The 14,580-nt window shown below is 39.1% G+C and overlaps 1 protein-coding gene across 2 annotated transcripts in view; it reads left to right on the top strand.

Annotated features, from left to right (window-relative positions):
• Positions 1–3,030, top strand: part of LOC125227120 (neural-cadherin-like) — a 144,051-nt gene extending 141,021 nt beyond the window's left edge. For both annotated transcript variants that reach the window (XM_048131338.1, XM_048131337.1), the window contains one exon: positions 2,806–3,030. In XM_048131338.1, the coding sequence (XP_047987295.1) occupies positions 2,806–3,030 (225 nt within the window). The remainder of the gene's footprint in view (positions 1–2,805) is intronic.
• The last annotated feature ends 11,550 nt before the right edge of the window (positions 3,031–14,580 follow it).

Below are 14,580 nucleotides of genomic sequence, written 5' to 3' on the forward strand. Positions count from 1 at the left end.
TGAGTACGCTTGTAACTCAAGGAGGCTATTCTTGCTGGCGCAAAATTGCCTCGAAGAAAGGTGACGCCGACCTGTCACGTTTCGGGTGGAAATTTTCCTGGAGAAAATATTGCACGAGCATAAAGCGATTTGCTACGACGATTAGCGTCTTTTTAAGGCTTGTGACGCATAAACAACTTGGGTGACCTGGATGTGTGCCATTTTCTTTTTTGACACGCGTTGCGTTCTTATTTGAGATTTGGGGCTGCCGAATAAATGTTTTCTTGGTATTGATTTTTGCATAGATTTAATCAAACCTGTAAGATTGAGTGACTGACTCGATGCTTACGTACTATTGTTTGGTATAATAATGATTGGCCTTTTGCGTCTATTATAGACCAACCAGAGAGGTTTTTTTGTTGGCTGAATAGCTGCTCTTATTCTGACTGATGGGTTTCACACTTGTGACTGTGAGATATAGGTAATGATAATAATGCTGGCGTATTTATTGAATAGCTTGACTTTCAGACGCGGCAGTTTGATCCGGTTGCCAGAGACTATAACAAAAAAAAAATTTAAACAAAAATGATTGAGTGACTGACTCGATGCTTACGTACTATTGTTTGGTATAATAATGATTGGCCTTTTGCGTCTATTATAGACCAACCAGAGAGGTTTTTTTGTTGGCTGAATAGCTGCTCTTATTCTGACTGATGGGTTTCACACTTGTGACTGTGAGATATAGGTAATGATAATAATGCTGGCGTATTTATTGAATAGCTTGACTTTCAGACGCGGCAGTTTGATCCGGTTGCCAGAGACTATAACAAAAAAAAAATTTAAACAAAAATAAGGTACAGGGGGTCAAATCTCGACAAATGTAACTGGTCCATTTTTTCCATGTTTTACAATGTTAATGTAAATAATGGATAAAATAAATCAGTTACAATTGCCCCCCAGTCGAGATTTGGCCCGCTGTACCTTACAGGTCAACAGGTACGCACAGAAGTACTGCATTAGAATTCGATACGGATTTATAGCGATAATTGAGTTACTGAGCATTTACATGTTACAAATTCATATTTTGTAATGAGTTTAGATTAAAACTGAAACATAGACCGGTTTTAAATTTCGTGAGGTGAAACGTTTAAATCATAATTATCAAGTTGGACGAAAAAACGCAAACCATTATTTTGTACAGTTAATGAGTAATCCAGCACCTCTACTATGTCTTTTTTACTTTTTGAAGTGAAACTTCTAATGCGACTTGCGAATTGACAGCGCGTAACACTCAGTCAGTCTTACTTTGCGCAACGCTAACTCACTCATTAAATCTACTTGAACATAACACTTAAATTTGCATCCATTTGTATAAACCACGATGGGCCAATGGGATTCATGGTACAATTTTGCTCCCACGCTAGCCAGGTTCGATCCCCGGCAAACGCAAAACTTTTTTTATTTTGTTTATTTTTTCTTCTGTCGTGTGTTGCCCCCAGCTATCATAATTATGTTAAGAAGTTTCACTGCTTCCGCGCGGAGGGACTCCAAGCACTATTTTTTTTTAAATTACATTCTCGATAGTTAATGTAAATTCCGTGACGTTTACGCTATTGTGTGACATAATAAATTGCATGATAGCCACACTGGTTTACGCATGTTGCGTCATGTTTTTGTCAAAACTTCATATAGGTAATACATTGTTACCTGGTAAGTTTGAACCGAGTCTGTCACGTCTCGAGCTCTCAGTTGCCAGTTAAAGTAAAGATAGCTACGAACTTCGCTACGAGCTACAAAGTCTCGATACGACGAGCGCAGCTATTGAATTTACAACTTATTAATGCAGACATGAATACTCATTCGTTACGATGAAATATGTAGTATGTCTAGCGTTAACGGGAATTTGGTACTTTGTTTTAAGATATAAATTTTGTAGCTATCTAAAAAATAATTTGTGCTATAAAATACGTTCTGTTGCCAGTTTTAGGTGTCATTAATAAGTTTTATATACGATATTATACTTATACAGTATGTAAACTAACGAAAATCATTTACTGAAACCCGTAAATGTCCAGGTGATACTGAGAAACTTTTACTATGGGACCAACACCCAAAACGCGAAATAAAAATTTACTCTCCCATCGGAAATACTTACTATAAAATAAAACTACCTATGAAACTGTAAGAAGATATTTTCGTGATTTCGGGGTTGATCCCATAGTAAAAGTTTCTCAGTATCACCTGGACATTTACGGGTTACAGTAAATGGTTTTCGTTAGTTTACATACTGTATTGGATTACATGTTCGTCAGCGTGAAAAGTGACGATTCTTCAAGCAAAAGTACGTCACCTACTATTGACTCATCCCATCTTTATCATAATCTAGAACATAAAATTGATGTAAATTAACATTTGAATTAGACCGTTTGTCTGTGTGTATTTTTGACAGCAAATATTTCGTTTAGCGATTTTTGGTAGCGATTATGCAAATATACTTGTCTGTAAACACGATATTACACAAATATGTGAAAAGTAGAATATCAAACTAATTAATTAATCAACGTATTAAACATGTAAACTCGGGTAACTTATGTAAAACTGTCGAAGGTCGCTCGACATGTTTCGCTCCGTAACGAGAAGCCCGACACAATTTTACGACGAATAATTTTACGTGAGTTACCCGATTTTACATTGAGTTACCCCATTTAATATGTCAGTGTCTCACGGTAGTTTTATTATTAAAATTAATCAACGCAGGGCGCATACAGAATTGTTCGTACATGTTGATATGTCACACCGTTGTAACTTTTCCCATTTGTCCCACAGGTGTATTATTACATCGTGGACTCGCCGCGGAACGAGGGCAAGGACTTCTTCGAGATCAGCATGCAGACGGGCGAGATCTTCACGAAGGTGGTCTTCGACAGGGAGAAGCAAGGCGCCTACGCGCTTGAGGTCGAGGCACGGGACGGCGCGCCCTCCGCGCGGCCCAACTCCGACAACCTACCCAACTCAGGTCAGTTCAATCAATTAACACACACATATATATAATTATAATCTATTCGTTAGGTGATTCCCGCACTTTGTAGGCTTTTCTATGTTAAATCTTGTGGAATCAGATTATTTCCTACGGCCGCTTAATTATGTCTGAAATGTCCACAATAACGTATATTTATGACAATCAGCGTCATTCCTTCACGCAGGTTGCCAAAACATGACGATGTAATGTAATGCGGCAGTTCCATTTTGTTGTGAGAAACTGTCAATGACAGGTGATACCAACGTGCACTATATCGATCCGGTTCTCCACCATCCTGAAATCGAAAAGCCGCACATATTCTTTTTGGCGAATACGCAAATTAAAAACCCAGCGGACGCGGCGTACATCAACTACCCAGGCTACTCACTGGAGGACAAGTTCAGAGCAGATGCTGGGGTCTGTGTGTACATCCGCGACGGCATTTTCTACAATGCCTCTGATTCTTTGAGGTGACCGGGTCCGGGGTGGTGAGAGGTCCGCTTTGTGGATAATTATTTACTTGGGCTCTGAGAAAGCGATCGTATACCTGTGTCTACCGACGTACAGCGGAAACCAGGAAAGTGACCTTCTGCTAACAACTGATCCAAAAAGGCACTCGGTTTCGGTCTCAGCTCCACTGGGATCCGGCCACTGTCTGGTGAAATCCATGTCGATCCACTCTCCATGCTCTACAAAGCTCAACTCCGATCATATACGTAGTATTGCAGCCACCTGCGGGACGGCTCAGCTAAATACCAACTCACCGCTTTGGATACATTGCAGAGCCAGGAGGATGATGTTTTGATAAGCTTTTCGATTTCAAGATGGTGGAGAAACAGATCGCACTATATGCACGTTGGTGAGGTGCACTTTCAATAAGAGGAAGTGCCGCTGGTGTTTACACTTACTGCTTTAGCCCCCAACTTCCTGCGGTCGGCGACCGACAAGACCGTGCCTCGGATCTCGCTACCTTCCAGCGTGAGCTACTGGGTCCGGTAAACTTTAGGATCCAAAATGACTAGCTGTAAGCAACATACCTGATACCCAATCATCATCCAAAGGCACTGGCACTGTACATAGATGAAACGCAGCAAGGCTATTCGGTGCCTGGATTTCGGCGGGAGGGTGGTAGCAGACCAAATGGCCCCTTGCGGGACCTACTAACATTGGTTGTCGTAGTTTAAGGACATGCCCGTGTCCTATTAAGTAGTTTAAGAACAATAACATTAACTCACCCTCAGTATATGACTATACACTGAAGTATTTATTTGTGGACTTTTTCACTATGTAGCATGACATATTTATATTATTCAGAAATGTAGTGATTTATTTATAAAAATACTGTAAAAACGTATTTCATTTATAAATAGAAAAAATATGTAAAACCGGATGGGGCTGTCGTACCTACGGATCACCATTACCCGCGCCACGTATTGTAACTTACATAATGGTGTAATGCTCCTAATGCGACTATGTAGGCCCCCATGTGCGCCATGCCTAAACTTAAAATATTATATTATTGCCAGTTTATGATAATGTAATGGGTTTTTAGACAGTTACAAATATATTCAACGAACGGAACAATAAATATAGTGCTCGAAAATATATATGTTCAAGATGCTTAATGTTGTATATAAATAATGTATATATAAAATATCTTTTCACGCTGAAAACATTCATCCACGTAATTCTGTTGTGAGACGAAGCAATATCATTCGACGTAAACAAGTCTTGTCGAGTAAGTTCTCTTAATTTAAAGTTGATAGAACTTCGCTGCTGTATTTGTGTTGTCAGATTTGTTAGGTTGGGTTAGTGCGGTTTATGTATCTAGGAGATTCCGTCCCTCCACTTACGTTGATTCCGCAATCCTTATAAGTGTACAACCCTTTATGATTACTCACGTATAGACGCACACGGATACTCATACTTGTTTACAGATAAGCACAATTGAACTCTCGTTCACGTGCAATACTCGACAAGACTTTAATCTTCCCGAATCCTTTATACTTAAGCATCGTTGAGATTTTTGGTATATTCTACACACATTTCGGCAGTGAATAATATGCCCAGTTAAACCCTCAAAGGTTTCCGTGGATGGAAAACAAATTTATTTTCATTCGGGAATTTACCATATGTGACTTGCTGGTTGCTGTATCGTATTCCTTCCCCGTCCGCATAGTAAAGAGGCAAAGTTTCTGCTCACTTTGCCAGTGTCATCTCAATATCATGGGAACAAATCTTTAAAGTTCTGAATGCTAAAGAAAATGTAACTTCAGGCACGAACGAGTTACGCAACTTTCAGGTCTGTGAAGATCGTAAAAGTGTTACCTTGCCAGTGCAATCGAGTACCTTGGATAAATGCCGGAAAGCTTTTTAGAAAGGTCAAATCCTCGTACAAGGCTCGGCTGCCGGCGAACAGTCGTCGGCCTAATCACTACCACCGCCCGCATTTAAATGACTTTTTCGCGCTTAAATATTGCCTAACTTCGAAAGTTTCGAGACCTGTCGGCCCCTTTCCTGAAAATAAGTCGTTCGTAAGTATTTGTAAGAACTGTTGTAGCGGCGGATCGACCCTTTCTCGCTTGTAAATTGACATGTGCGTAGGTATCTCATATTTCAGTGTTTTCTCGCTTGGGTTCGGGTCGGCGGGTAGGCATTGATTGTATCGGTATATGAAACACTATAAATTGTCCGTTTCGGCGAGTAGGTCTGTTAGGCAAGCAGGTCGCGCCGTATCGCGTCATCGTAAATCAAGCAGTGGCATAATCAGCCGACGCTCTGGGCTCTAATCCGGTTAAGCCCTTCATCCCTATATCTGTCTCACATGCACAATAGCGAATATAATCCCGCTCAGTGCTTGCCTCTCCAATACACCATTTCCTTGATGTATCGCGAATACTAATGCTATTCGAGGTACTTTATAAAATAGTAAACTGCTTTTCGATCGTAAATTTATATTTGTTATCTTTGTTTACGTGCAAGGAATTCGAGCTCCTTTTCTGGTTCGATATCTATTATTGAGTAGCACACTGTTCTGTTTATTATGAATAAGATACGGTTGTCAAAAAGTTTGAAACCTATGAAATCGGAAATCAATAATGTTTCATTCGCGAAAAATGATGGAAGTGCAGAAGGATGTCTTGGAAAGTCTTGGAAAGACAGTGTGTCGTTCCATAGACATAAACTGATTTATTATTGTAACCTTATGTAATAGAAAAATAACAAACCTGGTCAGAAAGGAGCCAGTGACCCAGCCTGACCTTAGTTTGCCTTTGAATAGCCGAAGCGAACCTTCCAAATCTTGTGTAGCCGGATCATCGGACCATTAGCAATGCGTATACACCTGATAATACTTTGTTCAATTTAACGAAATAGAATCCCAAGGGTTCGTGTTGATAAACGAAAATGTAATATATTTAAACAGTTAATCTCAAACTTACGCAGATCACAGATTTACCTATACTTTCACGATTTTTACTCGTTATAAGATGTAAGTAGTTCGAAAACTCGCGCGGCTAGATGTTGATATTATGATATCAATTTTAAGCCTTTTCCAATACCACGGGAACAACGCCGTCCTCGTAACCGCGGTGGTAAATTTAAATCTAAATTAAACTCGTAGTAATCAGTAACTAAAGAAGATGGCCTAGAGTGCGAGCAAGCAGACACAATGTATACAATTTTCATATCACTTAACAGGAATACGTCCCCAAAGTAACTGGAATATACTCTACTCCAAGTTGAAGTAACTTTGTAATCAACAGGAGATGTTCCGCGCAGAAAGTTGAAACCGAGTTACTTATTTACATTTGGAGTATATGAAAATCGTGTGCACTCCTAATTAGAAAGCCTAGTATTATGTTATGAAAACTAGAACAACATAAAAGTTAGAAAGTGTAAAAAATAGATATAACCTGATATAGATACCCATCGTAATAGAATATGCGATCGACAAAAAAAGTTTCAAAAATATTTAAAAAACGACTCAACTGCAAAGGTATTTGTGTGGCATGTATTTATTCAAAATTCAAAAATAACAAGCTTAGACCGATGATGCCTAGTGGCGCGTAAATGTTATTTCGTATTTAACCGCCCGTACTCGGGTCGGGTAAATAAGCCCAAAATAATGTATTATGCAAGAAAATAAAAATATTAAATGTGCGCAATACTGCAAGTACCTAAGGCGTGTAAGTATTGCGAGGTTATCACGTAGCAATTTCGGCATATTGGCCGTGCAGTTGCGGCGGGCGGAGCGGCGCAGAGTGCGCGCGAGATTCGCATACTGATCGCTCTCGAAGCGGCGCCTTAAAAGTGTTGACGTTAACAGCAAAGTTTTGCGCTAATTAGGATCATCATTCTTCTTAGTACAACACTGGTTAAGTTAAAATCTCAATTTCTTGTCTTTTGGTGTATTTTATGTCGTCTACTAAGGGAATTTTAATGCAGTACAACCCTACTTGCGAAATTGAGATCTCTCAATTTCTCTAAAATTTTCAATGGGCTTTATTGTAAAATAAAATAAAGGTGACAGCTGGTAACTAGAGCTACCAAAAGCAACTGAGTGGATAATATTTTGGCTCTCCCACACAAAACATAGACATCTGATAAGCCAAAGTAGCTAATATTTTTATGTCATGACATAAGAGAGTTGACCCCACACTAAAAGTGGCGCAGAGAGCACCTACAATCGAACCTAAAATTTAAGCGCGAGTATGTTATTGAAGAGTTAGTAGAATGCACATTGTACGGATATCGATTCCCGATTTTAAAAGTAAACACATTGCTTTTATTAATGTCTCGTAATTCCGAATAGCGTTTTAGACGGGTCGAATGTTTTTTCACAGACTTGTTTGGTATTTTCCAGGAAATTTTCATTTTCGTGTTACTGTTTTTAATGCTCAAAGCATTGGTATGTTGAGTTTGCGAGCTTTATTTTCTTTTACCAAGTTTTTCAGCGTAACTGGTTTACGACTGACTATATTTCTTTTTATTTTTCTCATATAACTAGAAATAATAGTTGTGTAGAATAAAAATACAGACATCAAATCATTCATCGGCAAAAAATTCACTTTGTTTTAACCGATTATTCAGATACGAGAATAGTCGGCGGCTTTCTGTAGAAGCAATAACTCGGGCTAACGAATCGGGTTCACTTGCATATAACATCGAATTGAACACGCGGTTAAATCATGCAATTTGACGAGGCTGACAGGCAGTGTGGAGCACCGATCAACGAGTACGGGTGTAGTGTATACTATGTATAGTTATGTACGTAGCTGATCAGAGACAACCTCCTACAGAGACTACATTCCGCGGTTACGAACATTCTCCATCGCAAGAAATTTTTAAAAGTAGAAAAAAAAACTAAATAATTATACGCGATGAAGTCCCGTTTTACCAAAAATAATGAGAAATATTCGTGAATCAATGAATATCAGTGTAATAACTAATAACATATTCCAATGGATCCAGAATTTTAGAAATCTTTATAAACGACTGAACAATTGTACCAAATGCACAAACAAATAAAGTGTAATAATGGGCTTAAGTAGCGCAAAGCACTTTAGTTACAAGACTATGCAAATGTGGCCTTGAGGTCAGTTACTTAGTAGTAGCGTTTGTTACTTAGGATATCGAAAGATATATTATAATAAACGATTTCATTAGCGCGTGCATCTCTGTGCTACGCGGTACCACGTAATACAAACGACAGCCACTCGTCTATAGATTGTAAACTAAGTTGACATGGTATGAAGACGAATGCTGGTGAATTTAGTTGTCATGCTAAGTATCAAAATTAATAACTGAACCTTTATTTATGCCAGTCAATTATGCGTATTTACATTTTTGGCCAATTAAGTGTTTCAGTACAATCATTGTGCTCAGTCTAGTAGCCTGATCTTCGTCACGGACTTAATTAATCAATACATGAGGACATAGCAATGGACCAACCTCGCTTATCAATCCACACTAGGCAGCTCTTGTTATTGATCTTAATCGCATTGACACGCCTATATGCACGGATATATCACTTGTGTGACTTTATAATTGGTTTATACGGCTGTTTGTAGAATCTCGATTTGTTATATAAAATAACATGATATATTACATAATGGCACCGTCTCTCCGCACAAAAGTGTATCTCACGATGATTCGTGCCTCCGGGCGATGTGGTGCGTCTGTGCTACAAAGCGATTACTGTACCGAATTTTATACGTAGACGCGCAGCTTCGGACGAAGATAAGGGAAAAAAGGATCATCGTACCATCGTTGCCGCTTACGAATCCGTTGAATCTTGCTTTGCACTTCACAACGACATACTACGGCAGTGTGCCATGCTCCTACACTACTAGCTGATTCTTGAAACTCAATAACTAAACAATGCAAATCAATAAGGGCTATATCGAATCGAAATTGATGTTATAATACAGCTTCCAGTAAGAGGCACTTGATCAAAACCTTTTTCAATAAACTAGAAGCTGAATTGATTCGTTTCTTCTACAGGTAAATAAATACACAGATAGATAGATCCACAGTAGAACTTGGAAGTATAATGTAATCATGTCCTCGATGATATTCATTTTAATAACTTAGTACATAGGTATTTATGCTCGTTGATTTATTTTTTTCTTGTGTGGACTGCTACAAATAAACGTTTTCCCCAAAAACCCCAAACAAATTGACAGTTGTAAACAAGTCACTACATTGTTGCAGGCGTTATTAGTAGAGATGAATGCTCATGAATTATTCACGAAATTATAAAACACGGAAGATGGCGTGGCGTGAAGCGAAAAACAATGAATCCAATCATAATGAGAGCAAGCGTTACGAGTCACCGCCGGCGCCGTCTGGCGACAGGGAAGCATATCGGTCTCGGTAGCGGTAGCGGTAGCGGATACGGAACGGAGAAAATATTCATGACTAGCTTTTGTCCACGGCTTCGCTCGCGTTAAATTCGAAAATGGGTTAGAAAGAGACAAAAAGTAGCCTATGTCACTCTCCATCCCTTCAACTATCTTCACTTAAAAAATCACGCCAAGTCGTCGCTCCGTTTCGCCGTGAAAGACGGACAAACAAACAGAATACACTTTCCCATTTATATATGTAATAGATGGATAATGTTAATATCCAGGGAAAAAATTGTATGAATAGGCGAAATCGCGCTGTCCGTTACCTGAAGTCTTATTTTTTATTTCAATAGTTGTAACATGTGCCTGTCGTGTCCCACTGCTGGGCAAAAGCCGACCCTCAAATTGTCCACTCTGTATTGCTCCACGGCCTCCCACTCTGTACTGATTTAGCCCTGCAGGTCTTTCTGCATATGGCAGGCGTGACCAGTCCCAGTCCCATAATTATAAACTTCAACAGGGGTTGCTTGTTAAAAAACTTTTATTTTTAATTTTAAAACGTCCAACATCGCACCTCATCTGTGCATACGTAGAGATAGCTTTACGAAAACCAGGAGTTTCCATTGTATTGGTTAATCAGTTACATGCATATTTTCATTCAATCATTATGTTCAATTTGTGCCAAATAATAATACGTATATTTATATTTTCATGTGTAGTCTGTCTGTACTACACGGCAAGTCTAAAATGGATATCTAGTATACATACCGGAATGTCAGTTTACCGGCGCACGGAGTAGACAGACTTGCCCGCTAGAATTTTCCTTCTTGTCCCTCACGCTGCATACCCGGCGCCGCGAAAATCCCGTTCCATTTTTATTGACCCCGCTCGCTCTCTCGCACGTTTTGCGGTACTTTCTTTCGACCCGTGCGTCCCCTGGCGGTTGTTATCGTTTATTACGACTTTTTTAATTTGACCGCCCCTCATAGGTATGCTTATTTATTTATTTATTCGTTTGTACCCGTTATTGTCCCGAAATATTATTGTCCCAGTTACAATAAAAGTAACGAAGTTTCGCACCGCTGGGTTACAAATTGGCCATTACAGTTATTAAACATTGCATAGCACGAAAAGTCACATTCAGATCGTTGCGTGAAAATAGCATTTATATAAACCTTATATAATTATTAACTTGGTCTGAGCCATCTCACAATTCCTGATTCCAGGGCCTAGAGTTGTGCCTGCTCGTTCACTGAAAAGATCGCTCCCAACTAGTACGATCTCCGAAGTGTACTAGTTCGTTCTTTTAGGACATTTAGGACAGTAGTACACCGAGAGAGCGAGAGACAAATTGTGCATATGGCGTACAGTAACGCCCGCTCGTGCTAGCCGAGAGCTGATCGGCCGTTTTCGCGCGCTCTCGGTCCGAGTCATTCGGTTCTAGTTCGGTTGCGGTCGGATCAAACGGATCGCTTTGCTGTCATTGTCACTTCTCGGCTCTTCGCTTCTTTCGCTCTCATTCTGTTGCGCGTGTGTGAGTGTACTAAATGTACTAGAGAACAGAATCATTTGGGAGTAGTTCGGTCTAGTATGGTACAGGGAATCGTGTCTTTTGTACTATTAGTACATGTACTACACAAACCTACCAGAGCTATCCTGTGGTGCTTTTATATTCTCGCTAAATTAGCTGACTAAAATAGCCATGAAAATCACAGCGTAACATATTTACTAACACTAAAGCACATGTTTACCTTAACATTATATATAATCTTTAGAAAGAAAGAGACTGTACACGAGTCACGATACCTATTGGCTTTTCCGGACTGGTCCATATACTAATCTACATGCAAATTGTCTATCGGATAGATTGCCAAAGCACAAAGATAAAACGAACAAAACTAAAAACTTGATTAGAATAATTCGGATTTTCTGCATAAATTAGGCGTTGCTGTGCTGTAAGCCTTCATATACTAACTGTGGCCGCTTACCATTGTGCCATATATTTCTAGTATGACATCTTGCATTTTTATTTATTAGATTTATAGACTTGTTATTTTCATTAGACTTATATTGACCGGGATATAGACGGAAAACTGACGAAGGCGGGTGGATGTCAAAGTTGCGTAAGACAGCGCGCGATCTACGCACGCATGATGCATGCAACTGCGTCGAAATATCGGAAGCTCGACAAAAATCAAAAAGGTAATCACGGTCTATATCCCGGTCAATATAAGTCTAACACTCTACTAAAACTAAATCGAGTATCATACTTGTATTTTTACACATAACATACACGTAATTAATCTGTATCCTAAATGTACAGGACAGGAGTGAGGGAAGGCGAGTATCGATTGGTTCCGCATGAGGTTTGCCAAGATTAGAGCCCGCAGTTTGTTGTTTTTCCATTCGTTTTTCGTCGGTCAACCGGCGAATGGCGCGGAGAAAATCAACATCAGACTTTCATCATTCGTTTATTTGGTTTTTAAACGAGTTCTGTGCGTTTGTATTTGTCCACGCTTAAGTAGTCTTTAGAGAGCGGCACTTGTGATTAATGGAGCGTCCATGTAAAACGAAACAACTTTGAAATGTATACGTTTTAAAATGTCTTTCCGATAGTAGAGAGGTTCCGCAAGTCACCTATTTCAACTATTTCCAATTACTTGGGCTTAGCGGAGCTGTACAATGTCGCAAGTGACAAAGCAATATTCCGTCTGGAGCGCCGTCGGGAACTTGGTGGCCTACATTTAACGTTGCGCCCTCGAGAATCCGTGATGAGCAGACCTGAGTGCACCGCCTGCCGGATTAATGTCGGCAACTACTAAATATTGCTGTTTACCAAACAATCTTCGTTTATGATGCCAAATTGTATTTCACACCTAGAACGCTATACCCAACTTGCAATCTCCGAACATGGAACTACTAAATCTTCTTACCTATTGGGTATCTAGGTAAAATTGATTTATATTTGTGTACGCTTCACTAAAAATTTGTTTTATGGTATGCTACTGTTAATTACCTCTCGCCAACAAATAGTTATCAACAAATAGTCTTTGATAGTTTCGATTAGGTTGTTTAAATGGTCGTTACTTAAGATTCGTCAAATACAAACCCACCAAAATACACGTTCATTTATCGCCTCGTCGTTAAATTATTTATTTATGATATAACACAGCTTGTAACGAAATTTTCCTCGTCATTACGACGGCTATTCACGAGACGAATCCCGGTAATTTGAAAGCTTTCTGGAGACGGGCGTGCGCAGATTCCGCGGTACCTTGTGCGGAGCTTGAAATTTTCCTAAATCGTCAACTCAACATGAGTAGCGTTTATAGGCGCCATAAGTTACAGGAACGCCCCTCGGTCTCGTAAAAATCGCCCAGCCGCCATCTACTTAAACCCAATATGCCTTGCTCGTTTGCACTTATACAGGGTGTAAACCTAATACGGGCGAACCTCTTAACGGTGGTGAGTATAGGACATAAACAATGGAATTAGATAACTTTTACTTAAAATTGAAATATTTTTTTTTATCCATACAAATTAATTCGGCCCGCAACGTAATGCAAACACACTCGCGTTAAACGCTCGTTGACAATTGTCATTGATTGTCATCGCAACCACGTTTACAGTACATTGCTGCTGGGAAATTTTTCAAAAATTAATTATGGGCTGAAACTTAAGAGTAACTCAAAAACACCTCTTAATTAATGATAACAATATTGAATTATATGCCTGGTTTCATTTATCGCCCTTATTACGTTTACGCACTGTATTCCCCCCGCTCGTCCATGAATTGGAATTAAAGCTGGATTGTTTCAGTTTCATTCTGTCGGTTATATAAATATCGGCATTGCGTACGCAATATTTGACTTGTTCGTTATTAGCGAAGATACATAGACAGGCGTTTGTCGAACAAGTAGGCAGGCGAGTTTAATTAAAACAGCAGTGTTAGCGCTCGGCCGGCTCCGGCGTGGCCCGGCGCCGGCCGGCTTGCCGTGCACCGTTCAATAAGCGCCTCCTAATTAAAACACCTATAATTAATTTGTAGGAACCTTCACTATTACCGTCAAATTGCTTTGTACGCTATTATGACAACGCGTTTACTACCAGTGATAAAATTCCCTAGTATTAAATAATTAACTATTATCCTTTTAAGCTATCGTTAAATCGTTAAACAAATGTTATCTTGGCGTTTATGGAAGGTATATTGGAAATACCTACTACTGGTTTGCTAGACAAAATTGAACAGTAAACTACGCTACGACCATTCTTTGTTTTATCAGAGATGAGAGAACAAGAACAAAGTTTTTATAATAGTGCTTATCTATCGTACTATTTTTCATTTTTTTTTCATTTTAGCTTCAAACGTTTTATCAGACTTTTCTACCTAAAGTAATAATACCTAATAATTGTTTTTCCTCTTTGTGTATCAAAATTCAAAAGTGGTGTCAGGAAATAAAACTATGGAAACGGATTATATCGCGTCTAATGAATTTACAATTCATCCCCACGTTTCGAACACTACAGTAATCGTGGTCAACGGGTGACTCGTCACTCATAATAGTCATAATCCATAATCCGTTTCCATAGTGTCCATGAGTGACTATCACGGTAACCGAAGACAATATTTCAAAAGTGTTTTATTTTTTTTCATGATACCTATTATTTTTACCAAATTTTTAATATCAATCTGAAAAGGTATGTAAATAAATATATAGTTTATTTTGGTTGAAC

This window comes from Leguminivora glycinivorella, chromosome 6, assembly GCF_023078275.1.
Source record: "Leguminivora glycinivorella isolate SPB_JAAS2020 chromosome 6, LegGlyc_1.1, whole genome shotgun sequence".
Lineage (NCBI taxonomy): Eukaryota > Metazoa > Arthropoda > Insecta > Lepidoptera > Tortricidae > Leguminivora > Leguminivora glycinivorella.